This window comes from Aspergillus fumigatus, chromosome 6, assembly GCF_000002655.1.
Source record: "Aspergillus fumigatus Af293 chromosome 6, whole genome shotgun sequence".
NCBI classification, from domain to species: Eukaryota; Fungi; Ascomycota; class Eurotiomycetes; order Eurotiales; family Aspergillaceae; genus Aspergillus; species Aspergillus fumigatus.
In genome coordinates, this window is record NC_007199.1 from 2,724,626 (window position 1) to 2,751,000 (window position 26,375).

Genomic DNA, 26,375 nt, shown 5'->3' on the forward strand with positions numbered 1-26,375 from the left:
TATCCCATCGATTGTATGATCACTGGAATATTGCAGAACTGTCCCCCATTTCACCTCCCTTGCTCTTGATACTCCTTATTCCTCTTTTTGTCTATGGTTTCCTCAGTAATTGCAGGTTAATATCTGAGCGTTGAAGTGTTATCTTTGCTCAATTTCTCCGTGCCGCAGTTTGATGTATGATCAACAAAATGTGTTATATAGAGCTGTATGTTTTACCTAGTCGTGCAAGCGGTGAAAAGTCCTTCTGAAGATATGAGTTCATTCCTGAATTCTTCATTTCTCCAAAAGCGTAGGCTCGCTTTTCGTCTCGTTCAAGAGACCAGGATCTAGTCTAAAATGATAACGGCTCTAATCAAGTTCCGTGGCATTGGAACATCTTCGAAAATCATGCAAGGTTGTATGCACAGTCTATAGCTCTGCAACGAACATAAATCAAAGGGCAACCGCCCAACGTCCGGAGTTTGGGGGGCGAAGGAGTGGTAAAAAGAGGTTAGAGACGAAGATTGCGAAATAGAGAAAGGGTTGTTGAGGACTCGCTATACACGACGGGGCCGGAATGGACGGAAGACGGCGGCAGGCTGCCGAATTGCCACTATTTACTGCGTCCCAGCCTCTCCTCCTGGTCCTCGGTCAATTCGTAGGCTGGTCGGTAGTGCTGAGATTGTGTGCCGTCTGCAACGCCTTGGCCTGGATCGGCGCTGTGTTCCACACGCAACTTGGGGTTCGGGTGGGTATCTGAAGTGCCTCCTAGGCTAGTGTAACCTCGATCATAGAGAGAGCAATACTTAAGACCCAAGTGACGAATGAAAGCCCAGATCTCCGCGTAGTGCCAGTCAATGACAGGGTGAATGCGCATGAAATCAGGCCATCCGCTATCGGTAGGATCGAAATGGGTCAGATTGGCCCCGTGCGGGTCAGTGCGCCGGGTTCCGACGAAGATGGCCTTGATGGACGGGTTGAGGGAGAGGTAGTGTTCGAAGCATGACTTGAGGGTGGTGCGGGGCGGCTCGGTGGTAAATCTCACGATTGCGAGATGGTAGGCGCGCGAGGACCACTGAACAAACTCCTCGACTGCAGGGAAAGAATCGGGAGGGAGGGCGTAGATGGCGGGGATATAGGCGAGGCCGCCTTCCTCGGGGGGTGGATGAGGGTGGAGACTAGCGAGGAAGAGGATGAGCAGGACAAGACAGTCTTTGCCGCCATTGTAGGAGAGGGAGAGTTCGGAGAGCTTGTAGCGGGATAGGGCTGTTGCGATGACGTTGAGAGAGATGCGGGTCTGTTGTTGGACGGCGGCGAGAAGGGAATCCGGGGGGTGTGATTCTTGGAGGAAGGACTGGACGCGCTGGTGGACGTCGGCGACGACGCCGGAGAGTGAGGGGGAGGATTCGGCTATTGTTGCAGTGGTTGTCGAAGAGGGGAACGAAGGGATATTATCCGTTTCTTTTGTTGTCGTGGCGGGGGAGTTGGGATAGTGTGGTGGAGGCTGTTGGTCGTTCACTGCGGCGCCATCTGAAGTTGAGAGCGCTCGAGATGGCTCGGACGCAGATTCTCTCATGTCTTGCATCCCAATTGCTGGAATCGGTGGCTGTTCTGACGTGGGAAATATACTCCGCGTACTTATCAGGTATGCAGCTTTGGTGGACGTTGTAGCGGGGACGGAATGTGATGTCGCTGTATCACTGACTTATCAGCAAAGTCAGCGCTGTCACAGATGAGAGATAGGATCATATAGTTCGTCAAGGAGAAATTGCAGAGAATAACGAAGTTTCCATGTACTAAGGTACCTCATGAGAGACTCTTGATACGAAAGGGCAAATGAATGACAGCGGATCACGAAGGCATCCCCGATGGTGGAGACAGGCTGGAGAATCTTCTGGTTTCCGAAATCACCTCGGAGAAGTTCAACCCCGCGCCCCGCGTCGCCATCACCGACTGCGGGCCGATTTAAGACAGTTGCTCGACTAAGATCAACCAGTCGTATAGATTATGATGTCCTGACTCTTGACATTGTGACCGCATCCGGCGGATTGGCAGGTATGGATCGTGTAGAATGGCCCATACTTTGCAGAGAACATTAGGAGGTTGCAACGGTCATGAGGGTTAGATCTTGAATCTGAAGTAGGGACCGCTAAGATACACAATCAGGTGTCTCGAAACATTAAGAAGATGAGAGAGCAACTAGAATAGATTCCCAAACGCCAATTGACCACAGTGGAATGATTGAAACATTGTATGCGACATCGTTAGCCTAGAACTTTCATCTTTTTCTTCTTCTTCTTGTCACCATCGGTCCCCTTCTTCTGCCCTTTTTGGAATTCTCGCCAGCTTCCAATCCGCTCATCTCGCGTATTTTCCCAAGCCTGCTCCAGCTCTCGCTTCCGTTTTCTTGCCTCCAACTCTTCTTCCTCTTTGCGCTTCTCTCGTCCTTCCTCCTGCAGCTTGGCCTTAAGCTGTCTTCGTCTGCGCGCTTCCTCTTCTAGCAACACCTGAACGGTCTTCTGACGCCATTCTTTTTTGAATTCTTCGGTCTGTAATTCGGGGGAGTCTACTGTGTACTTATGTTCCCGGATCAAGAGCCGTCGCGCATCAGCGATACATTCATCCAGATACGCGCGGGCCTTCTCATCCAATAAAGTCGTCTGAGCCTTCTTGAGCCGGTCAAAGGCATCTGGGGCAGCAGGGTTTTTTGTTTTGTCAGGGTGAATGAGAAGGGATTTTTTGCGATATTGTAATTTGATGTCGGATTCGGGGACACCGGGCTGAAGATCAAGGACCGCATATCTTATTGCGAAATTGTCAGTTGGCAGACCGTAGAACGCATAGAAGGTGTCAAGAAACAACAGAAAAAGAATAATACTCACGCATCTAATTGAAAAGCCTTTCGAATGCGATCGATTTCCGCATCCTACATCGTAGCAAATGTCAGTCTGACGCCAATTGTGGCTGGGACAGCTCTCACATACCTTGATGAAATCTGACGCCTCCTTCTCCAGTGCGTCCAAAGCATCTTGCTCGTCGGACGACATTGTAAATTCAGCCTTACGAATGCCACAAGCTTCAGTTACTCTGTGTTTGTTGAATGATCAGGAACAGTCCCTGTAGTCTGAGCGCCTGTGATAAGCTCCCAATCTTATCTATGGCTGACTCAGCAGCGGAGAAAAAAAAGTTGCTTCACCGCCCGACGGCGGATTGCTTCATTGCCGACCAAAAGATTAACATAATCTATACCAGTGAGGATAGTATCCTTGATACAGGCTCACGCGGACTATCATGGCTCCTGCCGCTGGTCCTCGCACTGGCAAGCATGCAAAGCCACAGCGATCGAAAACATTGAAACGCAAGCGCGGGCAGGAAGAACTGTCGTCTCTCATCCAGCGGGTGGAAGATCTTGACCTCAAAGGGATCTTTAAATCTTTCTCTGATCTGCCTCTATCCGAACCAACCGCTTCAGGCCTTGCGTCTTCGCACTACAAAACGTTGACTGATATCCAATCTCGTGCGATAAGCCACGCGCTCAAGGGTCGAGATATCCTGGGAGCCGCAAAGACGGGTAGCGGCAAGACGCTGGCTTTTCTCGTTCCTGTGCTCGAAAACCTCTACCGCAAGCAGTGGGCTGAGCATGATGGGTTGGGCGCCTTGATTTTATCTCCAACTCGCGAGCTCGCCATTCAGATTTTCGAAGTTCTCCGGAAAATCGGTCGCTATCATACATTCTCGGCTGGTCTGGTTATTGGTGGGAAGAGTTTGAAGGAGGAGCAGGAGAGACTGGGACGGATGAATATTCTGGTGTGTACGCCTGGTCGTATGTTGCAACATCTGGATCAGACAGCACTGTTCGACACATATAATCTCCAGATGCTGGTCCTCGACGAAGCAGACCGTATTCTGGATTTGGGCTTCCAGCAGACGGTGGACGCCATTATCGGCCACCTTCCTAAAGAGCGTCAAACGTTGCTATTCAGTGCAACTCAGACGAAGAAGGTTTCGGACCTTGCCCGGTTGAGTCTTCAGGATCCCGAGTACGTGGCTGTCCACGAGACGGCATCTTCAGCAACGCCATCTAAACTTCAGCAACATTACGTGATTACGCCGCTTCCGCAGAAGCTTGATATCCTGTGGAGTTTCATCAGAAGCAATCTAAAGTCCAAGACCATGGTATTTTTGTCTTCGGGGAAACAAGTACGATTTGTATACGAATCCTTCCGACATTTACAGCCTGGTATTCCGTTGATGCATCTTCACGGCCGCCAGAAGCAGGGTGGACGATTGGACATTGTGACCAGATTCTCACAATCGAAGCATTGCGTTCTCTTCTCTACCGATGTTGCTGCTCGTGGTCTGGACTTCCCAGCGGTCGATTGGGTCATCCAGCTTGACTGTCCGGAAGATGCGGACACTTATATCCACAGAGTGGGGCGTACGGCGCGGTACGAGCGGGAAGGTCGTGCAGTTTTGTTCTTGGATCCCAGTGAGGAGGAAGGCATGCTGAAGCGCCTGGAGCAGAAGAAAGTACCCATCGAGAAGATCAACATCAAGGCAAACAAACAACAGAGTATCAAGGATCAGCTACAGAACATGTGCTTCAAGGATCCTGAGCTTAAGTATCTCGGGCAGAAGGCGTTCATTTCTTATGTCAAATCTGTTTATATTCAAAAAGACAAGGAGATTTTCAAACTCAAGGAACTGAAGCTGGATGAGTTCGCGGCTAGCTTAGGTTTACCTGGTGCACCCCGGATCAAATTCATCAAGGGAGACGATACGAAGCAACGGAAGAACGCACCTCGAGCCGCAGCGCACCTGTTGAGTGACGACGATGACACGGACGAGGAGGACGGCGAGAAGAAGAGCAAGAAGAAGGAGGAACCACAGGTACGGACCAAATATGACCGGATGTTTGAGCGGCGGAACCAAGACGTGCTGGCAGAGCATTACTCGAAACTCATCAATGACGACGGCACAATGGTTGCACCCAATGCCGGCGCCGGGGCTGATGCGGACGAAGATGATGACTTCCTGTCCGTCAAACGTCGCTTCGACGCCGGTGATAAGGACCTGGGATCGTCAGGTGACGAGGACGATGAGAGTGAGAAGGGTAACAAGAAGAACGTCAAGGTGGTACACATTGACGGCAGTACACCTCTGGTCATCGATTCCAAGCGTCGCGAGAAGCTCCTCAAATCGAAGAAGAAGTTACTCAAATTCAAGGGCAAGGGAACCAAACTGGTCTACGACGACGAAGGAAACCCGCACGAGTTGTACGAGTTGGAAGACGAAGAGCAATTCAAGGCCCGCGGCGACGCCAAGGATCAACAGGCCAAGTTCTTGGCGGAAGAGGCGGAACGCACACGTCTGGCAGACATGGAGGACAAGGAGATTGCCAAACAGAAGCGGCGCGAGAAGAAGGAGAAACGCAAGGCTCGCGAGCGCGAGCTGCTTGCCGAAGCGGAGGAAGAAGAGACACTGGTACAACTACCTCCGTACGAAGGCGACCAAGACGTCGATGGAGGATTTTCCGCCTCCGAGGACGAAGCACCACGTCCCAGCAAGAAGCCCAAGGTCAAGTTCACCGAGGCGAACGACAGAGAGGAAGCAGAGCCTTGGTACAAGAAGAGCAAGAAGTCCAGCGACCAAGCAGCCCACACTCCTCGTCAAATTCAAACCCTGGAGGATCTGGAATCGCTCGCCACTGGTTTGCTTGGTTAGCGGTCCTGTATCGACGATTTACGGATATATTCTCCCTTTCTCTCTTATTGCACTTTTCTCTAGCGGAGTAATAAAAGCATTCTTTGTATATAGTGAGTGATAGCATAGACAATGCTGTAAACGAGCATTATCATACAAACAGTTATGTCTATCTCCAGGTCCCGCTACCAAACTCGGTGCATATTCCTAATACCGGACGGCCAAGACAAATAAATGGTGAAGCTTTTCCAGTCAAAGTGTGGCGTCGACCATGGAGCCATGGTCTGCAATTCCGTCGGGTCGAACCAATCGTCAATCCTCCTGCTCTTGTCCAGCCCGCAGCCATGTGCGGATGGTCCTTCTGGATCAACCGAAGATGAAGACATTCAGACTCTTTTGAGCCATCTCAGTACGTAATTTTTATCAATCACGCAATCGCCGCTAAACCCACTTGAAAGTAACCTCAAGACAGGGATTGTTTTGCGTCAAGATGGTCGCAAATGGCATAATCAGCCTGACAGCAAGAATTCTCCTGGAAGGGGATCGTCCTGCCTTTGAACTACTCTGTAATTCCTGCTCATCTGCTGCTGTGACGGATGTTCGTCATATGTCGGCTTGAGGGTTTGAAGAATTGGAAAACTCTAGTAGAGTCACGTGCTTCTTCCCGAATTGGGAAGTCAAGTATAGAAGCACTAGGCCAGAGGTGAGTCGGAGCCTTTCGAGCGCAGTTTCGTCGACAACATACTAACATGACTGCTAGCCAAAAAGAACTTGGCCAACTGCCTTCTGGCGGAGGTAGATCCCCAAGCGAGGTTCTGGAGCTTGGCAGCGGTCTGGTGAGGGGCTGAAGCGCTTCTTAGCAGAGCTGTCTTCTCTCTGCATGATCGAAGCAAAGATGACAGTTCATGATATTGAAAAATATCCCCCTCATGCTCCCCAAGAGCCTCTGAGCGGAAAGGCCGCAGGCGCTGAGCCCTTTGAATTCAATCAACATGTCAACGCCGACAGGCTCGCTCGTAAGCTCTCCGCCCGCCAGGTGCAGATGATCGCCATCGGCGGCACAATTGGGACGGGACTCTTCCTGGGAACAGGCAAAGCTCTCGCGACAGGTGGGCCTGCGTCGATGCTTATTTCGTATGCCATATGTGGTGGGATTGTGTTCGTCACGATGTTAAGCCTGGGGGAGATGGCGGCGTTTATTCCCATTGCGGGTTCGTTCTGTACTTTCGCAGGGTAAGTAGTTCGTTCATGGATAGGGTGAGGGTATCGCTGACGACTGGTGCAGGCGCTTCGTTGACGATGCTCTTGGTTTCGCTCTGACTTGGAATTACTGGTTTAATGACGCTGTCTCAACGGCGGCGGATGTCATTGCACTGCAACTATTGCTGCAGTATTGGACGGATAACTTCCCAGGCTGGGCGATCAGCTTAATCTTTCTGATTTTTGTTATTTTACTTAATGTGATGTCTGTGAGAATCTACGGAGAGGTATGGTCATGGTGCGCTTTTTGCAGGGAAGTTAACTAATAATCTCTTGCAGATTGAATATTGGCTCAGCTTACTCAAGGTCATCACGATTATAGTATGCTCGCATCCCCGCGATGTTGTTAGATATTCAATTATGAGACTAACTCGTTCAGATCTTCATCATTCTCGGGATTGTTGTCAACTGCGGGGGCAATAAGGACCACAAATACATCGGTGACAAGTACTTCTATGTCGGCGATGCCCCCTTCGTAGGTGGAATCGGTGGATTCGCCTCCGTCTTTGTCACGGCATCGTTTGCTTAGTATGTTTTTTATTTTATTTTCATCTAGCATAAGGAATGCAGAACAGAGCTGACTTCATCCAGTGGCGGCACGGAATCCATTGCCATCACAGCGGGAGAAACCAAAGACCCAGCTAAAAACCTGCCGCGAGTCGTCCGCAATGTCTTCTGGCGCATCGTCCTCTTCTACATCATCTCCATCATTCTCATCGGTCTCAATGTTCCCTACAACTACCCCAACCTGTCAAAGAAAACCACCGCCACCAGCCCGTTCACCATCGTCTTCATGGAAGCTGGCAGCGCCGTGGCAGGCAGCTTCATCAACGCCGTGCTAATGACCAGCGTCATCTCCGCCGCCAACCATGCCCTCTTCGCAGGGTCCCGGCTTCTCTACACGCTCGCGGTAGACGGCCACGCCCCTCATTTCTTTGGCCACCTCAACCGCTTCCAGATCCCCTGGGTCGCCGTGCTAGCCACATCCCTCGTCAGCGGTCTCTGCTTCGGAGCCAGCTACATCGGAGCCGGCCAGCTCTGGACCTGGTTGCAAAAGTAAGACCCCCTTAGCCTATCAACGGTCCCTATAAGCAAGCCCTAACAGTGAAACCAGCATCGTCGGCGTCTCCAACCAAATCTCGTGGGTCTGCATCGGCATCGCCTCCCTGCGCTTCCGCGCCGCCATCCGCCGGCAGAACCTCGAGCATCTCCTCCCCTTCAAGAACTGGACGTACCCCGTCGGCCCCATCATCGCCGTCGGGCTGAATATCGTCCTGATCCTCGTGCAGGGCTGGTCCTGCTTCAGCCCGTCCTTCCAGGCCGTCGACTTTGTGTCGTTCTACATCGAGATCCCTATCATGATTGTCATGTTTTTGGCCTGGAAGCTGGTTAAGCAGACGAGGTTCGTGCATCTGGATGAGATGGACTTGGTTACTGATCGGTATGATCTGAATGCGGAGCATGCTGAAAGCGATGGCAATGCCGATGGTGATAGCCCGTCGCGGGTCGGGAGGATTCTGCATATCAAACAGTTGCAGAGTGAAAAGGGCGTGCTCGGGAAGCTGAAGCGAGTTGGGATGTGGCTGTTCCTATAGAATTCATCCTGTACTCATTTACGTTCATATTCGTAATAGACATGTGTATATATGGGACTTGAACGAATGAGACATGGCACGGCACAACTCATGGCTCCCTACTTTGTCGCTGATCAAGGTTGGATCGATAATGATGACATACACGACTCATCTCCGTGGCATTGGTACTAGATACTACCGTACAGTATAGACACAGAACGCAAACGGGAGTTCCACATCAAATCTCTATTCAACCGTCGAGTATTCCCGAGCCATATAGTCACAAGCACTAGATATTAGGCCATCCGTCCAGCAGGATATCAGAGCCAGTCTGTTGTATGTATAGTCTATGAGACATGTAGAATGCCGACAAAGCCAAGGGGGACCAAACCAGAAACCAGAGAAACGAAAACGAATAATTATATATATTGTCCGGCTCCCCTCCTATGCATTATGCAGCAGTGTGGATGATCGAACATAGTAATGCGAATGGCGTGACCCCGTGAGAACTCCGAGAATACAAAGGAGACAAAACGCCAGTGATGAACCTTTGACCTTGATGTAACGGAAAGAATGGAAGATGAGGGTGATCGTAAAATACGCAACGGCCAATGTATAGCGTATAGACCAGGCTGAGAAATCCGAGTGGTAGATGTGAAAATGCCACAGCTGGGGTTGCTGGAGCACATGCGAATCCAGGGATATCAAGAACAAAGGAAATAGTGAGTCCGCAGATGGTGTGAGCTGCGCAAGGCTGCAAATGAGTGGTGATCAAATCGTAACAGTAAATTAAGGTGGGCGTTCGAGGTACACGGACAAAAGAAATTAAGCATCAGAGTCGTTCAGTTCGTAGGACCTGCTACAAGAATCGATGTCTGAAGGAGGTCTCCGGGGGCTTCCAAGCGGCCAAAATCGACGAAAAGTGACTAATCTGGGCCCATATCAAGTCCTGCTGTAGGAGACGATCAGTCGTTCACCATATCATCCAAGGCCATCTTTCGCCTCTTCGCGGGCCTGGGTTCGTCTGTTTCGGGTCCCCCAGCTGGTTGTTCGTCCCGAGGACGAGCTGGAGACGACTGCACTGAAAGAGTTTGTGCTCCTTGTATAATTGAATTTGATTGATGCGGAGCTACTTCTCCGTGGCCGTGTTCGAGTGCTGCGTGACGCGTTTGCGCGGCAGAAGAAGTTGGCTCCATCAAACTGTGCGGCGACGAACCCCTAGTCTGCTGCTGTGGCTGTGGCTGCATCAGCTCCTCACGGAGCCGAGGGGACCACACCGCTGGGTAAGGATCGCTCAACCGATGTGCCTGTGGTGCGGGACGGGAGTGCGGCATCGCTGGAGGGAAAATGGGGGGCAATCGGACTGGAGATTCCGGGTATGCTTCGCGAGTGTCGCCCGGCGGCAACCGGCTCACCATTCTCGGACTCACGGTGTATGGCGGCATAGGCACACCGAATGGTTGCTGATACTGCGGGGGAGATGTGGTAGGAGGTAATCCCTGGTGAGTATACGAAGAAAAAGCCCGTCGTGCGCCCATTTGCGAGCCACCGAGATTGAGCACAGGACTGAAACCACTTGTGAGAGGCATGATTCCCGACTGTGTCGCGGCTGTCATCTGTGGTATGGAACCAGAAGAAGAAAATCGCCTATGCCCAAGGTTTGACTGCATCGATATTGAAGGATCCACCGCCTGGGGAAATACAGAAGTCGACCACCTGTGAGGGTGACCTGGCGCAGCCCTAAACCCGACTGTCCCGTGTGGTGTACCAGGTATCTGGAGGTCTGTCACAGGTCGAATTTCGCGAGAGCCGGTGGACTTATGTGTATGAGTGCGTCTGGCTAGAGGAGGCTGCTGCTCTCCAGATGTCACCGCATTTTCTGCCTGTGTTGTGTACGTCCTGAGAGACGCATCCTCAGCCTTCAGTGGCGGTCTTCCTCTTTTCTTATGCGTAACATCCACACAGGTAGCCTTTTTTGCACCAGCATTCACCTTAGCAACGAACTGCAACTCAGGTGGACTAAGATAGATTGGCTTACCTCCTTTCCCGACAAGACGCACCTGCGACAAGGTCGGGCAGGATCGCACCCTAGATGCTTCTTCTTGCAATTAACACACGCGGATGCGACGTGAGCTTTAGTGCGTCTCGTCCCTTTTGGCAGCAGCGCTCTAGTGGTTGTGCCAGTTGGCGAGGTTCCACGACTCGAGGATGGAAACGCCGTCGAGGACTCTTGTGCTTCTCGTTGTTCAGTGGTCCCCAATGGTGCTTGGAAACCAGGGACAGTTTTATTGAAGATGAACGGTGGTCGCATCTCTTCTCCAGCGGTCCGGGCCACATATTGTTGGAATGCTGAAGTATGGCCTGCCGCGGGGCCTGAAGATCCCGACGCCAGAGCCGTCTCTGAGACAGACGCCGGTGTCACCGCGGGGGCGGTCACTGGCACAGCCGTAACTGTCGGCAGTCCTGTTGTATGAGGGGGCGGTTTGACGTGTCGAGTAGTCTCCAGCGGGTCTTCTGCCGGGACCGAGCTGGACATAGGGTGGACGGGTGGAAGATCCCGGGAATTGCACAGACGAGCATTTGTCGGTAGCGTGTACTTAAGAGCAAGCCGTTCGGAGGCTGAACTGAACCTTGGATGTCCAAATTGTGTGCTGGTGAGGGCTGAAGGGGGAAGGACGAGTGATTGCATTTGGTAGGTTGAGGGTCCCTGTTGCTGTAGAGGAACTACGGCTGGAAGGGTTCAAAGGAACAGAAAACAAACTAGATCTGATGTTGAAATAGGCAGCATATCTGGCATGGAGAGAAGGCTTTCGGGAGTTGCAGTGTCTATCCAATCGCAATAGTTCTTTCTTCTCAATCACCGGTCGTCATCTGAGATTCTCACGCTTACAAGTCCATGGACCGGAGGAGCTTATAATCAGTCAGTACAATATCTGCGATTGGATAAGTCATAAACTAGGGTGTGTCGATCATTGAATTATGCCCACAACATGACAGCGGTCTTCATAGATTCGGCCGTTCTCATGTAGGGTTGATTTATTGCAGTATGGGAAGGGCGATCAATGGGGCTAGGCAGGACGATAGAACGGGGCATTTCAACGAAAGAACGAAATAAGAAAGAAATAAAACGGCTCAAAAAGGGAAAGTAAATATGCCTTACCTCCGAGTCACGATGCATGCTGAAAATTGGGCCCCAGACGTTATGGCTTTTGGGTGAACTTTGGAGACAGTCCACTACCCGAAAGGGGGAAAAAGGGAAAAACGGTGAACTATACAGGGCAGTGAGACGCACTACTTGGTTCTGCCAATTAATTTTGAACAGCTGCTGGAGTGAAAAGAACACATAGAGAGTCAGAGGCCTAAATATCGGTTACTCTTTTTTTTTTTTTTTTTTTTTGGACCAGAAGTGGCATACAGCTGCTCATCTACCGTTAAGTGGGAAGACTTGCTTCGAGCGAGGAGACGATAGTGAAAGGTCGATTGATGGAGTCTGATTGATCTAGTCTTTCCCTTTCTCTCAGGTTAGATTAGGCTTCTACCTTAAAACGGGAAAAGCTCTGATGCGCCATGCGATGTGAGGAAAGAGTGGGTTATAGTGGTGGCCAGTGCAACAGCGACTAGCAGCCGATAGCCTTGATCTCCATCACGGTAGATCTCAATGGGGCTAAATGGAGGAGGGAGGAGTCTTCCTTTGGCGCTCCAGAGTCCAGATGACGGAAAGGTGTCACTGCTCACTAGGGATGGGAGAATTAGAGGGACAAATAGTAGACCGATAGTCACAGGTTCCAATCCTCCCGGGGGGGGGGGGGGGGGTTAACCCCAGCTAAGGCCAATCAGTAAGTAATAAGGCCTCAATGTTCAGTGATGAGCCTCGAACAGACCCGCAGTCACATTGTTGCTAGTAGTCCCATTGTGTCTGTGGCATTTCGTTCCTTTTTTTCTTTTTCCTCTTTTCTTTTTTTATTTTCTTTTTGGTTTCCTGAACGACCCCGACTATCTTTTTCTCTTTTCCCTTGTTTCCTCTTCTTCAACCGACTGCTCCAAGTGGACCTGGACCTCGATAGGGAATAAGGGTGACACTGCCAGTGGCACAATCCCAAAACGGTTAAACAACCTCTTGGGTCGATGTCGATGCTCCATAGCATGCAGTATCTAGGTAGGAACCATCCTAGTAGGGCAGATCAGCTCGAGAACAGCTGCTCCTTTGGAGTGGGGCAAGAAATTCGGCCCTGCTTCCATTTTCTATTTTCCTCTTTTCTCTTTCTCTCTCTCCTTTTCTCATTTCTTTTTTTTTTTTCTCTTCCCCTTTTGCTTTTGATAGAAGTGAAATTATGGGATGTTGCCGAATCAGGGAAATGGACGCAAGGCGAAAGGAAGCCAACGACGGATCGACGTCCGCGCCCGCCCGCCTGCAGTTTCTTGCCAATAGTCCGCTCGGCAGGGAGAGAGCTGCGCATTTGCCATTATTCTTTAGCTCATTCTGTCCCAGTTTGACATGCGCCAAAAGCCGAAATGGGGTTTGGGGGATTGGGACTGAGAAAAGTGAGGGAGCGACTTGCAAGAAGGTTTCGGGAGAAGTCGCCAGGATTTTTCTAGCTTGTCGGTCCAATGGCATCAGCAGTTCCGCAGAATCAGCACAGAGCTGGTTGTCTGTGTACCCTCCACACATGAGACATGTACGATAGAAAGCTGAGAAGGATGCACAGCACCGGCTGTTTTCCTAAAAGCCCAAAGAAAGAAATCACCGAATCCTGTTTTCTGACCAATAGCACGGCGCCTGCATCTTATTTTGTCCAGCTTGAGTCGCCGGGGTGGAGTATGCTTTCCCTTAAAGAGTCTTAGACCATTTTCATGCTGAGGATCCAGCAATTCAGAAGGAGCTGCTTATTTTTCTAAATGATCTTCATCAGTCCAAATGATGACGACTTCACGATTCCTTTCCTCTTGGGGTTTCACGCTCTCTGTTTTGCCCATTTCTCGGGCTCATCTTTGTTCTTTTCACTGACAATGGTGAGCCCTTTCTTTTACGAAATCAGGTGACTTGAATGGCAGTATCTCTTTCTCCATCATGTTACGGAGATCCTCAGGAAGGAATGAATCCTGGGGGAATCTTGCTCACGCCTTAGCCTCTGGAATGCAGAGATCGTCATGGAACCCGTGTGGCTCCGAAGGCACGGGACAGCATGATGATTTGACAACTTGACACTTGATTAGACAGACCTAGACACTGTGCGCTCATGGAATTAATGAATCTTGTGTAAAGGCAGTTCCGAAGAGTAGCTGTGGTAGCCAATGAGGTTTATCGCATGGTCAAAAAGACTTGACGCTAGACGCCGGTTCAAGCTTTCCAGCGAAGGAACAAAAGCTGCAATTCTCCGTAATGGTTGTGTTCAGCGGTTTGAGAGTAAGACCCACTCTCATAGCAATTCATCACAAAGTACATATCTTGTCTGATAATGTTCAATACTTCTTGCTGCTTCATCTTTAGCGGTCTAAGCTCATTCGGGTTGTGCGTTTTCATGGATGAGTTAGAGTAACCCACTCGAAGAGAACTGAAGTCACACACAGCACCTGCAGAGTGCATAATGCAGTGTGCACAAATTTGGCTCGTCTGTTTTCATTAGGTGGCCCTCGGAGCTATTGGATCGACCGTCATTTTCCGGCATGAGAGTAGGACCGGCTCTCTCATGAATCAGGAACACCAGCCTCGTACAGCCTTTATTCCTAAGAAAAGCAAGCCAACCCGCTGAGAGACGAAAGCGCATAGTCTCTACAGCTCAAGGTTGGTCAGCATGGAACAATGGTCCTAGTACTTAGCATAATAATTGATCGTAGACGGAGTAGTCGGGATACAAATGCTACGCACGGAGTACTTGACATCAAGCTATAGTTGCAGCCGCAACGTTCTAGATGGCGAAATTGACAAGGATTTAATGGAAGTAATTCCATCCCAGTCGCCTTGGGTCCGAATAATATGTGAGAAGATTGTCCACTGCCGCCGGATTATGTCCGATAAGAACCGTTCGTTCAAGTCAGTACGGAGTACTTTCTCCAATTTTCCGGTAAGGTTGACACTGAGCCCACTGAGCATGGTCATGCGGTTAAAACTAAGAATTTCAGGGCTGTGAACTTGTCGAACGACTCGGGCTCCACAAAAAAGTATGGAGTACGGAGTACTCTGTATATGCATTGGAAATCACCAGTTGGATCTTTGGATTATCCACTTCCGGTTGGTACCGAGTTCATTATCTGAAAGAGGGTCCAAACACCAACGCTAAGGAAGGAGATACTGGGGCGGGTGGACGTCGGAGAAATTTTTGAGGCTTTAACTGTGGTTGTCAGTTCGTAGTGTGTCAGGTAGCCTCTTTGCTTGCTATCATATCCTTCGTGTGTCGCGCTTGGTGACATCCTTGCGCGTAAGGAATCAATTGGCAGAGACAAGCGGACGATGAGGGGACATGCCAAAGAGATTGTACACCAACACTTTCGTACATAAGACAAGGCTAAATGTTCAGCTGGCACGGCCGATCAATATCAGTCAAGGCCGAGATCCAGCACGAAAGGGGCTGGTGACGGGCCATGAATTCCAATTGTACAACAGGCCGCACGAGGTGCCAGCAGTAAGGGGTCCGGACGGTCATGGTCATCAGTCGCACGCAGGCTCACAGTGTGATGGATAGGTTGTGTGATACACTGATACGATGTTTTCAGGCTTTCAGTTTGGCTGTGGGTGGGGGGGACCAAGCGTTCAGTGATGAAGAGCGGGGTCAGTCTCAGCCAAATGTACTCCGTAAGTAGTTCATGCATGCCGGAGCGGGAGGCGCCAGCTCGTTAGTCTAAAGAGTTCGGCGCTCAGAAACGTCAATAGCTTCAGCCACCAATCACTAAGGTCCATTCATCCAAGGAGTCATAATAGGTCGCGCAAGATCTTCATGAACTGTCGGGACATGGCACGACTCGCAAGATTCTAATGTTTCTAGACGGAAGTCGAGCTTGAACTATCGAGCGTAAGTTTGTTTATGACTCGTGAGTTAGGGCATCAATTCTGAAATCATGCCTCAGAGGCAACGATAACAACCAGTAAAAAAAAAAAAAAAAAAAAAAAAAAAAAAGAAAAAGCAATAATATAAGAGAGGCCTGGCATCGTTGTTATTTGGAATTTCTTGAGTATATCTCGAGTTTGAACAGACAAGGCTCACATTCTCCTTTGCTGGAGCTTTGCGTCTTACCCGGATGGGGTTTAGTGGACCTCGTGAGCAGAGCTATCTATCTACTCTTTTGGGAAGCACGCAGGACTCACTAATGGGGCAATGATTGACACCGGGGTTTGTCACGCTACCATCTATCTGCGGCGTACGGAATGATCGTACGGAGTACGGAGTAGTGTCGATAACATCCTACGGAGCACTCTATCAATTCTGCATTTAGCAGTTTCTGCAGGTTGATCGACCTGGTCCCGTATACGACAGCGCATGGCTCAGGCGAAGGAAGATACAAAGGTATTTGCGAATGACCCTTCTTTATTCAATTAGCGTCATCACAACCTTACTCCCCGCTATCTGTATGGTTCAAACTGCTGCTGCTCTACAGTATCGAATGAGCTGCGAGAGCATGCGTCTCACCACAACAGCTCGCTGAACGAGAGTGCAAAATATTCCGAGAAAGCCCAATCAGACCTGACTCGTCACCACGTTTGATCGAGAGTTATTCCCCGAATCGAAAAATTCGCTACGCATTGACCAGATTCATCGTCGTAGAACAGGTGAAGTAGGTTGAACAGTTAGACGGAGTAAATCCCTGTCAATAATCACGAGTCATCGGCTTCGTGCCTTTCCTTGTCTGAAAGCTGGCTTCCCTAACTTCACAATGCCACCAGACCGCTGTGCCTGTGAATTTTGGGGCACCTCCGATGAAAGATCTTCATATGCAAAAGCCAGAGATGGGCAAACTCAGACACTGATCAGACTCCTTCTAGGCTGCTATGTCATTGCTTATCAGTAGCGCGCATAACAGCTGCCGCTCGTCCCATCGCTGATTAGCGAGTTACAAATGTACGCGACGTCATCGAGTCCATCAACCTACTTTCTCTTCTTTACTCTCACCGAATTGTGCGTCCGAGTCTTAAAGTCTGCCTATCTCTAACTGAGCAAGCACACCAGGCATTGCGTTCCTTGTCTGTTGCGCTGTGTGATCTGCTCAAATGCCTACGATGACGGTGATAGTAGGGGCAGGTATGCTATAATAACATCACCACTTTTATCCTTTTGCATAAAGCCACCGATCTTTGTGGATGCTCTCACGTTGCTGGTATTCTACTTACTGCCATACAATTGGCGAGTAGTTTGAAACTTGTGCGACCATTTGCTGTTACGGCGCCCCTCGTGATACCCTCTCAATTCATCAGTTGGGGAGATTGACGACCGAAGGTTTATCAAGCAACCAGGACAGAGTAAACTCCGAACCGTTCGTTCCGACAGCGATCGACATGCCTTCAAACTTGGCCCTTGCCAATCTTGTGGTAGCCATGGACGCTTAGGCTCGATGCAGGTTCAGTAGTCGACCTTCGAAAAGTTGCACCATACAAGTATCGCAACGACAAGCCCGTTCTCCCCTTCTGGGAATTGCACATAGATCGTCTTATCTGCTCTCAATTGGCGAAATGACAAGTCACCGGCATAAAGAATGCATCGTACTCAACTTTGCAGTTGGAAAGCCCTGGATTAAGCCAGCCGGGCTGGCTAATGTCGGTGAGACTGCTCAGTGGTCAGTTTGCTGCAGCTAGGATTTAGATGGATACATGACATCCCAGTGCTGGCGGTTATTAATGTATTACAATCATCCACATACAGATCGACAGTCCCATCGTTTTGGGTCAACGCTTGACTAACCAGTTATACTCCATTTGGCCTTTCAGCAACCGTAATGAATCAGCTCAAGATTCAACGTGGTAACAGTGCGCGTTCAACAAACATCCACGTATCAGACATCATCGCTTTGAACCATGTGCTAAAGTATGTTCTCTTGCAGTGTCTCCTGCGTCGTCGTGAACAATTCTGTCCACGGAAGTCGAGTTTGAATATCAGAAGCCTGGCTCCCTGAGATATGCTTGCATTAAAAAACGCACTTGTGCGTGCACTGATAAGTCACAAGGCCAATGGACCGACAGTACTCGGTTTATTAATCGAATCGAAGCACGAATAAGAGATAGTCAAATTCAGACCGGTGCCATTTCATGCAGAAGCACCCAAGATCCTTGCTGCTGATCTTGAATCTACGCAGGCCAGATAATACCCTCAACCCACCTTACTGTTGAGCACTCCGATGATTGATCTTGAGGGCATCGTACGTACCCCAATCGTCATGAGGTGTAGAGAAATTTTGTATGTATTAGGACAGCCATGTCCATATTTATTGGTTTTGAAAAGAGGAAATTCCGAGTTATTTTCTCACTACAGAATAATAAAAGAATGGAGAAAGCCCAAGACGCAAGGACGCATCCCCTGCTCAAAGATGATCTATCATACTCGACGCCCCCAAATCCCAACACCGACGGAGAAATAAAGAACCAGGCTTGGATCATAGACAAAAAGAAAAAGGCTCTATACCCACACTCTCCCCCTTTGCCCTGATCGGTCGATCTTCTGTCACGTGATAATCACTGCATTCGCATTCTGAAGTACCTGATCGGCATATAAAGCTCGACATATCAGACTACAATACTTCCATAAGCATGTCCTATAGATTTATTTCTGTGACACAATTGGTGACACCCTAGAGTCCCCATCAGCACTCGCCCTCCCAGCATACCAGTGAAGATGGGTGTGACGGGGGTGGCAGGAAGGAGAAAGGGTGTGTGGATCACCCAAGTGCTGAAGGAAAAAGCAAAGAAAACGAGTCACCAAAGGAGCGGCGTCACGGAGAACCCAATAGCGCAGCACAGATGCTCCACTATTCACCGTCGGAATCAATAGTCCAGCTGATGGAGATTGGGAGATCGTCCATTTGCATTCTATCTTGTTCTCCCTTTGCGGCCGAGAAAATTCCGGTCACCTTGAAATTTTCGGCTTGGGTCTGTGGGTCTTCTTCACTGTTGGGTAGAATATCAAGCGACATTTTCTCAGTGATGCGATGAGAGCTGCTGTACGGAGTATTGGAGGGGTGTTAACGTATTGGCGGTTTTACTGAGAGAGCTTTGTGGTTTGGCATAAGTGCTGAAAGGTAATCTCTGTCACCAGGAATGTTTGGCCTCGGTCGTTCCCAAGAGTGTTTTGGATTGGGCTTTAGTATAAAAAAAAATTACACAGTAGCAGGTATCATAGGCAATTCCTGGTATATACATGACTCTGAAAATTAACCTCCCGGTTACTTCTTCCTCGAGGGACGAGCATTCTTCTCTCGTCTCTTCTGCTTCAATTTGCGCGCAATCCGGATATCGTCCGTACTCTTCAGCTCGCTCTTGCCACGTGGTGCAGCGCCGCCAGCCTTAGACATTGCTCGCTCCTTGGCGAGTTCAGCCTTCTTCTTCATCTTCTCGTAATCACCACGGAGAGGATCAGCCTTCTTGGGCGCCTGCTCCTTGCGATGCCTGAACCGCTTGCCTGAGATGGCTGCGTTGAGACCAGCAGCGAGATTAGCAGCTTCGGCCTCACCCACCCGAGGCAAGCGGCCGAGACGATTTTCTCTCTTCCAAGCGTCGAACCGTCCGCTCCGGAAGCTGGCTGCGATCTTCGCCCCGCTCTCACCGCGGACGAGGCGTGTGCCCTTGGAGCCGTCCTCGTCATTCTGTCGAGCCACGTACTTCTTGTGTCGCTTGTCCCAGCGCATCAGCGTACGAGCCTCGCCGAACCCGCGGCCTCCATCGTCGCCTGCCAGATCCATGGTCGCGCTGCGTGAGGCCTGGGCGAAGTTGGAGTTGGTACCGGAATGCACACCATAAGCTCGGTCCTCCGCCAGGGAGGTGTTATTCGGGGTATAGGACATGAAGTATTCAGGGTTCTGGAAAGATGCCGCGCTCGCTTTCTTCGCCTTGTTGTCCTTTGATTTTGAATATGACGAGAAGGTGACTTCCAGCTCTGAATCGGATGCCATCGACATGTTATCTGCCACGCCGGTGGGAACGTCGTCGTCCTCATCAGAAAATGCTCCCTCGCTCTCGGTTTCTTTGGCTTCGTTGACTGCCTTTCCGTCGTCGGGACCGTCTTCGAGGAACTCGGACTTTTCATTCGCTTGTGCACGCTTCTTCTTGGACTCTAGAGTGCTACGAACTCTCTTAATCGTATCGAGAGCGTCGACGTTCTCATGTTTGCCCATCCGCCGGTTGTTGACCTCAAAGATTGTCTCTGGCGGCCGGTAACCACCAATACGGGCGAGCATCTTCTCCCGCTCGGCCTCCAGATTACTAGTTTCATCTTGGAAGAGCGGGTGTACGCTTGTCCAATTGTCGGAAGAAACCACCTGTTTCGATCGCTTCGCACTCTCAAGAGATGCCGCGTTCCGGGTTCGCATATAGAGCTTCTCACCCTTAGCAGCGACCGTGCGTTGGGCTGCAAGGTCTGCATTATCGTCCAGGACCTTGGTTACCCACTCACAGCTTTGAGAGAGCCCATCCCTAGGTAGACTGCCCGTTACAACGTCTTCGGCGAAGTTCACTTGATCCCCGAATTCGCGGCCAACAACCAGCCTTCTTCCTAGGAATAGTTGCAAATCAAGTAAATAAGGAGCGTCTGCATCGCGGACCAGACTGTAACTCCAGCCCTTGCGCCCGGCACGAGCAGTTCGGCCGACACGGTGAACAAAAATCTTTGGCTGGGAGGGGAAATCGTAATTAATGACATTTGCCAGGATAGGAATATCAATACCTCTAGCCGCAACGTCGGTGACAACGAGGATATTGGTCATGCCCGTTCTAAAGTTTTGAACCTGGATCTTTCGGGCGGTTTGATCTAAAGAGCCGTAAACGTAGGAGACGGCGAATCCCGCCTCGCAGAGTAGTGAGTAAAGATAATCGACATGGTGCTTCGTCGCGGCAAAAACGATTGTCGAATGCTTGGTTGGAGACTCTCTCGTATTGACAGCCTTCTCCATTTCCGCTCTCTTCCTCTTCTTGTTCTTCAAGTTCTTGGCGCTTGCATCTTCTTCTTTCCTTTGTTGCGAAACCTCGGTTGGCCCAGTCGGCATCTTGATGACCTCATGAAGGATGTAGAGCAAGGCCCCTTCCTTCTCTGAGGATTTCACAGAGAAGAAAGCATTCTGAAGATCGGGCGAGATCTTGCTCTCGGTATCCAGACGGACTAGTGTAGGTTCCTGCAAGCCGGCGCGGGCAAACTCGACAAGGGACTTCGGAAGAGTGGCAGAGAACAGGAGAGTCTGCCGATTCGCAGGAAGACCGTGCAAAATCTCTGTTAGTTGCGCGGCGAAACCCATCTCAAACAGTCGATCAGCCTCGTCGAAAACGACATAGCGGATACTGGACAAGTCCAGGTTCATTTCCACCTTCAAATGCAGGAATCGACCAGGTGTTGCAATAATAATATCTGGATTGCCGGCGATCATCGCGAATTGCTCCTCCAGGCTGTCTCCACCAACAAGAAGAACCGACTTCAGGTCAGTGCCTCTACCCAGTTCCTTGACGACTTTCAATGTCTGCAGTGCCAGCTCTCTCGATGGGGACAAGACCAGACCGCGGGCTCCAACCTTGGTGCTATGGCTCTTCAATTTCTCGATCATTGGGATAACGAAAGCGGCCGTCTTTCCTGAACCAGTCCGTGCCATACCAACTACATCCTGGTCGTCCATAATAACGGGAATGGTCTTGCGCTGAATGGGAGTCGGTACCGAGAAGCCTTTCCGAGCGATTGCCTTTAACAGATTGGCACTCAAGCCCATGGCTTGGAAACCACCACCCTTCTTAACAGTGCGACCTTTGAGATTCGAGGCCTTGCGGTTGGCAGAAGTTTGCTGCTCGGCAATAAAAGCCTCGTCGTCATTGTCGTCTTCATTCACATCGCCGAGGAAGTCGAGCGCCTGCGAGGGAACCTTCTTCGGAGGTTGTCGTTTGGACTTGGCCGAGGGCTGTTCGTTGTCGGAGTCGCTGTCGTTCTGGAAGAGAGCGCCTGTGATGTCGAACTCATTTTCCGACACCGCTGGGGATGCCGCGCGGTGAGGCATCTTGGAACTCTGTTGCGCAGCTGGCGCAGGCCGCTCCAAACAAAATATGGGAAAGAAAAGTGGTTTGAGGTCGCCCGAGGGCGAGAGAAGATATTTTGAAGCTCAGGACAGCTCAGGCTTCGAATTCCATCAAGTTGCAAGACGCAAAATAGAACACAGAACCCTTTGCATCCAATTACTTTGCAAGGGCGAAATAGAAATCCAAATCGCCTGCCGTCTCCTTCCGACCAGAACAGATCCAGCCCTGTCGTGATGGTAAATCTCACTTTTTTTTTGTTTTAGCAGTGAAAATCCAAAGGCGGTGAGCTAACAAACTCTGTTCCCATTTTACGGCAATTCCTGTTTGGTGCAAACAGGACAAACATAGCATGCCCCGCGACGCGTCCAACACGTCCCGAAGAGGTAAAATAGCAGCCTTTTGTTTCTCATAGTGATAATTGACATCTTTCCCCTGGTGGGTATTCAGAGCGGATTTCTCGAGAATTACTACAAAATGGGTGAGTAAAGCTTCTGCTTAGCTTTTCCATGGTAAATCTTTGTTCGCATGGCCTGACTGACTCCTCTGCCAGACGGGGGTTACACTAATTATGGGAACACCTCATACGGAGGTGGAGGCGGCGGTGGCTTCATGCCTGGAGAAATGAACAGTCCAGCCGGTGGAAAGGTGTTTTGCTCTCTGTCCTGCGTTGACAATTCCCCAGTTAAAACCTCAATGAACCTTGCCTCCCAGTTTGTATCAAACTAGGCGGCGAGCTCAGACCACACTGATCGCTTGATGAATATGGCCTTACTGACATACACAAACCCAGGGAGACAACAACAACGCCACCCTTCGTCCGATCACAGTCAAACAAGCCCTAGACGCCTCACAACCATACCCCGAAGCCGCCTTCCAGATTGACGGAGCCGACGCGGCCAGCGTCTGCTTCATTGGTCAAGTCCGCAACATCAGCTCACAGAGCACAAACGTCACATACAAGATTGATGATGGCACAGGGGAGATTGAAGTGAAGCAGTGGATAGACACACAGACCGCCGACACGATGGAGACGGATGATGGGAAAGCCGGCACTGGGAAGAACCAAGTCGAGCTAAACGGATTCGCAAAGGTGTTCGGAAAGATCAAGTCCTTCGGGAATAAGCGATACGTGGGAGCGCACTGTGTACGGCCAACGACGAACCTCAACGAGGTACACTGCCACCTTCTCGAGGCCGCTGCGATCCATTTGTTTTTTACGCGTGGTCCTCCTGGTGGTGGAGCCGCTGGCGGCGCTTCTGGTGCTGGGGCCAACGCGGACGCCGCAATGGGCGGTGCAAATGACTACGGTACTGGCAACAGTAATCTCCCTGCTATGAGCCCTGCCGCTCGGAGAGTCTATAACCTCTTGAAGACTGAGCCTCAAAGCAACGAGGGTCTACACGCTCAGTTGATCGCCGCCAAATTGAATCTGCCGATGCCCGATGTAGCACGGGCTGGAGAGGAGTTGCTTACTGCTGGTGTTATTTTCTCAACTGTCGATGAACAGACTTGGGCGATTCTGGAGTACTAGGATGATTGCGTATTGCATATACCGCTAATGTGACATTTTATGAGTTTGTGGCGGGAAATAAAAGGTGTAAAGGCCTGGACCTTTCAAATTTATACTATGTACCTATGAAGTCTATATCCTTCTTGACGAGACAGCAGACTTACACCCTCCTATATGAAGCCTCCAGCCGAATGCTCATTAAATCTCAACGTCCATTTATACATTCCCATTCTGACAACGGCGAGCCCCACCATATCATATGCATCATCAATCATAGCATCAACTATGCAAAGACATTATGCCATTGCGTTTCTGCGAAGGGCATCAGTTACAGCCCTATTCCAATCTGCCCGAGTGAGGAAGATCATCTCGATGATCGAGACGAGACAAAGCGCAATAGCGACTCCGGACCAGAGACCAAACAGACCCCAATTCAGTCCGAAAGTTGTGCCAAAGCTGATCGGCATCGCAATGGCGTAGTATGAAAACAGCTGGACGTAACCTCCAATTTCTTGCCTTCCAATACCGCGCATGATACCATTGCAGTTAGCCGCGAGGGCGTCAAAAAGCTGAAACGCTGCGCAGAGAGGTAGCACTCCAGCTACGAGCTTGATCACTTCCTCATCTGAAGTGAACAAAAGGGGAATGTAATGGCGCAGAGACGAGAGGACGATCATATTCAACAGACCGACGATGACCGCACCTCCCATGGTCACCTTCGCGGAAGTCTTCGCGGCATCCACAAGCGTTGCACCGATGAGATTTGCGACGCGAGTACTGCCGGAGATAGACACTGGGAACGGAATTTGGAACGTAATGCTTGCGATCGTAGACAAGATCGACTGCGCAGCGAGGGGAGTTGTGCCAAGCCATGACGATGCCAGAGTTAAGACTTCAAAGGCAAGGCATTCGGCCTCCACCATGACCAATCCGGGAAGTGCAAGCTGGATCATCGGACCCCAGTTTCGAAATGCACGATTTGTCAAGCCATTCCAGCATTCTGAGCCCGCAACGAAGTACACGTAGAGAAACAGGAAGAATGGCATTAGCCAATCGGTAATGGCGACCGAGATCGGTGCACCAACAAAACCCAATCCAACTTTCTAATTACGAGTCAGTCAAGTTCCACCATACTGTGTAAGATAATGATTGGAGCGGTCATACCCAGACGAGGAACCAATTCATGAATGCGTTAAACGGGGCGCAAATCAACAGAACGAAGAGGGATGCCGAGAACAATCCCTGTGCCTGCATGTACCGTTTCCCGCTCTCAAAGCAAGCATACCCTGGTGCGCCTAGAGCAACCACCTTCAGATATAAACCTGCCAACTTGGCAACCTCTTTCTCCGGAACAATTCTCAGCAGGATCATGTCGGCAAAAAACCAAATCAATGCAATAGGAATGGTAATAGTCCAAAGGAAGAAGACCATCTTCTGCATTTGCAGACCAACAAGCTTCTTCTTTCCAGATCCATATGCTTGCGAGCAGAGAGTGTCCAAGCTAGTCGCTAAACCTTGGTAAACTATATGACACAATTAGAATGACAGGATTAACTTAGAATGGAGAACTGAACGAACCTGCGTAGCCGGTGATGTTTGCAGTCATACTTGCCAAGCTGACAGCACCGAGCTCCTTCTTGCCAAGATGACCCACACTGAATATGCTCGCTACTGTCAGGGAATACTGAAGAAGAAAGGTAACAGTAAGCGGAGCAGCGTATCGGCTTATCACCAGAGCTTCTCGCTTCCATGTTGTATGTATCAGACCGGCAACTACCGCTTCTTCCCACTTTCGATCAATCGCTTCAGCATCTCTCAGGCTATAGCCAGAGCCACCATTCCCAGCTTCAAGCAGAGAGGTAGTTTCTGTTGGTACAGCAACAGCTTCCGTCCTCTCCCGCCTCTCCACTCCACTGCTGGACTCCAGTGAATCTCCAGACCTGAGGCTGCGGGACAGAAGGCCGCTGAATCTACGCCGCCGTCCGTTCTGGTCACCTGCTCTGATTTTATCCGGAATAACATGATTATCCGCCAGAAGTCGTCTTTCCTCTTCGATTGCCTGGTCGCGCTCCCTCCACGAAAGACATTCCGGCTCTCCTCGGTGCGGAACAACTGTGCTATGCGATACAGTAGTGAAAAAGCTGGGCCGTTGGTAAGAGCCAACTAAAGAATGGGGGGTTGTACCGGGCTGACTATTGATCGCACGTACGGTCGATGCCTCGGAGTGTTCTTCGTCTTCAGTGTTATTTATGGAGTCTTCATTATCGGCATAGTTTTCAAGATCTCGAGCAATTGCTGTTTCCGCCAGAGGGGAGCTGGACATGCGACGACCGTGATATGTTTGCTCATCTGCGTTGAGCGAGCGACTGCCTTGAGAGCGAACCATAGTGACAATTCATTAGAAACAGATAATTAATCTGTCAATTTGCCGAATCTATCGAAGGATGCTGATATACGCAGCAGCTGTCATCCACCCGGTCCAAGTACTCAAAGTTGAAGCGTTCTCAGCCCTCCATTGAAATACAGGAACGAAGCACAGTGATTGGGAGCGGGACGAACAGGGCTGGGGGAGCTAAAGTAGCAGACTTCGACTCGATGACCGCCCGCGGCGATAGAAGATCAGGAATAAAGTTGTGAGGGTCAGTTATTGAAAGGGCCCCACTGCCTTTTGACGCCGTCCGGATGAACCAGTCATGACTCATCTCGTATCAATTGACTTTCGGACCAAGAAGACCTTGTTAGTGGAGTTCTCAAATACAGAGTCACGAGTAAAGGAGTACTTTCAAGCAAGTTCAATTCCTCCCTCACACATCAGGAGTCTCTGCTTAGTACTGTTGCGTTGTTTCCTTCGTGCGGTCGACCCCGCAAGTGTTAAATGTAGACTCCACTCGGGATCATCCCATCCAAACATAACAATGACTGCAAGACACAGAATCTCAATTATTGACTGGTTGACCGACACCCACTAAAATTCCGTGTGGTTTGCCATACTCTGTACTTGCTCTCTATTTCGAAGATTGATAGACAAATCACATTGGACAAGATGCCGGCACAGATCAAAAATTTGCAGGGCGTGAGTTGACACATGACATCAGTCTCAGAGTGGACTAGCAGATGCATATCACGTGCTCCTATCATCGGATCAATCAATAACTGGGCTCAA

The 26,375-nt window shown here is 50.2% G+C and overlaps 9 protein-coding genes across 9 annotated transcripts; 3 read left to right on the forward strand and 6 right to left on the reverse strand.

The window, feature by feature from the left end:
• Positions 1 to 194: 194 nt before the first annotated feature.
• On the reverse strand, positions 195 to 1,878 carry AFUA_6G11040 (FAD synthase). Its single transcript, XM_745897.2, has one exon. The coding sequence runs from the start codon at positions 1,562 to 1,564 to the stop codon at positions 593 to 595; it is 972 nt and encodes a 323-aa protein (XP_750990.1). The 5' UTR covers positions 1,565 to 1,878; the 3' UTR covers positions 195 to 592.
• A 40-nt stretch (positions 1,879 to 1,918) lies between these two features.
• Positions 1,919 to 3,096, reverse strand: AFUA_6G11060 (uncharacterized protein). The gene is made up of 3 exons (XM_077805075.1): positions 2,964 to 3,096; positions 2,862 to 2,905; positions 1,919 to 2,781 (listed from the first exon to the last, which is right to left on the reverse strand). Exons 1-3 carry the CDS (start codon positions 3,024 to 3,026, stop codon positions 2,244 to 2,246), a joined length of 645 nt encoding a protein of 214 aa, XP_077661206.1. The 5' UTR covers positions 3,027 to 3,096; the 3' UTR covers positions 1,919 to 2,243.
• A 174-nt stretch (positions 3,097 to 3,270) lies between these two features.
• On the forward strand, positions 3,271 to 5,703 carry dbp4 (RNA-dependent ATPase HCA4; the record flags this gene model as incomplete). Its single annotated transcript, XM_745899.1, has 3 exons — positions 3,271 to 5,115; positions 5,158 to 5,496; positions 5,524 to 5,703. The coding sequence occupies 3 exons, from the start codon at positions 3,271 to 3,273 to the stop codon at positions 5,701 to 5,703; spliced, it is 2,364 nt and encodes a 787-aa protein (XP_750992.1).
• Positions 5,704 to 6,438: 735 nt separating this feature from the next.
• AFUA_6G11090 (uncharacterized protein) lies at positions 6,439 to 6,564 on the reverse strand (the record flags this gene model as incomplete). Its single annotated transcript, XM_745900.1, has 1 exon — positions 6,439 to 6,564. One exon carries the CDS (start codon positions 6,562 to 6,564, stop codon positions 6,439 to 6,441), a length of 126 nt encoding a protein of 41 aa, XP_750993.1.
• Positions 6,565 to 6,577: 13 nt separating this feature from the next.
• On the forward strand, positions 6,578 to 8,537 carry AFUA_6G11100 (amino acid permease; the record flags this gene model as incomplete). Its single annotated transcript, XM_745901.1, has 6 exons — positions 6,578 to 6,915; positions 6,968 to 7,169; positions 7,222 to 7,263; positions 7,322 to 7,470; positions 7,534 to 7,998; positions 8,057 to 8,537. The coding sequence occupies 6 exons, from the start codon at positions 6,578 to 6,580 to the stop codon at positions 8,535 to 8,537; spliced, it is 1,677 nt and encodes a 558-aa protein (XP_750994.1).
• A 437-nt stretch (positions 8,538 to 8,974) lies between these two features.
• On the reverse strand, positions 8,975 to 11,913 carry sclB (uncharacterized protein). Its single transcript, XM_077805076.1, has 2 exons — positions 10,555 to 11,913; positions 8,975 to 10,486 (listed from the first exon to the last, which is right to left on the reverse strand). Exons 1-2 carry the CDS (start codon positions 11,203 to 11,205, stop codon positions 9,482 to 9,484), a joined length of 1,656 nt encoding a protein of 551 aa, XP_077661207.1. The 5' UTR covers positions 11,206 to 11,913; the 3' UTR covers positions 8,975 to 9,481.
• A 3,757-nt stretch (positions 11,914 to 15,670) lies between these two features.
• On the reverse strand, positions 15,671 to 21,937 carry AFUA_6G11120 (ATP-dependent RNA helicase DBP10). The gene is made up of 2 exons (XM_077805077.1): positions 17,405 to 21,937; positions 15,671 to 17,269 (listed from the first exon to the last, which is right to left on the reverse strand). Exon 1 carries the CDS (start codon positions 21,681 to 21,683, stop codon positions 18,879 to 18,881), a length of 2,805 nt encoding a protein of 934 aa, XP_077661208.1. The 5' UTR covers positions 21,684 to 21,937; the 3' UTR covers positions 15,671 to 17,269; positions 17,405 to 18,878.
• A 177-nt stretch (positions 21,938 to 22,114) lies between these two features.
• AFUA_6G11130 (uncharacterized protein) lies at positions 22,115 to 23,233 on the forward strand (the record flags this gene model as incomplete). Its single annotated transcript, XM_077805078.1, has 3 exons — positions 22,115 to 22,180; positions 22,253 to 22,347; positions 22,493 to 23,233. The coding sequence occupies exons 1-3, from the start codon at positions 22,177 to 22,179 to the stop codon at positions 23,231 to 23,233; spliced, it is 840 nt and encodes a 279-aa protein (XP_077661209.1). The 5' UTR covers positions 22,115 to 22,176.
• A 275-nt stretch (positions 23,234 to 23,508) lies between these two features.
• On the reverse strand, positions 23,509 to 25,598 carry AFUA_6G11140 (MATE family efflux transporter; the record flags this gene model as incomplete). The annotated part of the gene is made up of 3 exons (XM_745905.1): positions 23,509 to 24,315; positions 24,377 to 24,735; positions 24,791 to 25,598. 3 exons carry the CDS (start codon positions 25,596 to 25,598, stop codon positions 23,509 to 23,511), a joined length of 1,974 nt encoding a protein of 657 aa, XP_750998.1.
• Between the last annotated feature and the right edge of the window lie 777 nt (positions 25,599 to 26,375).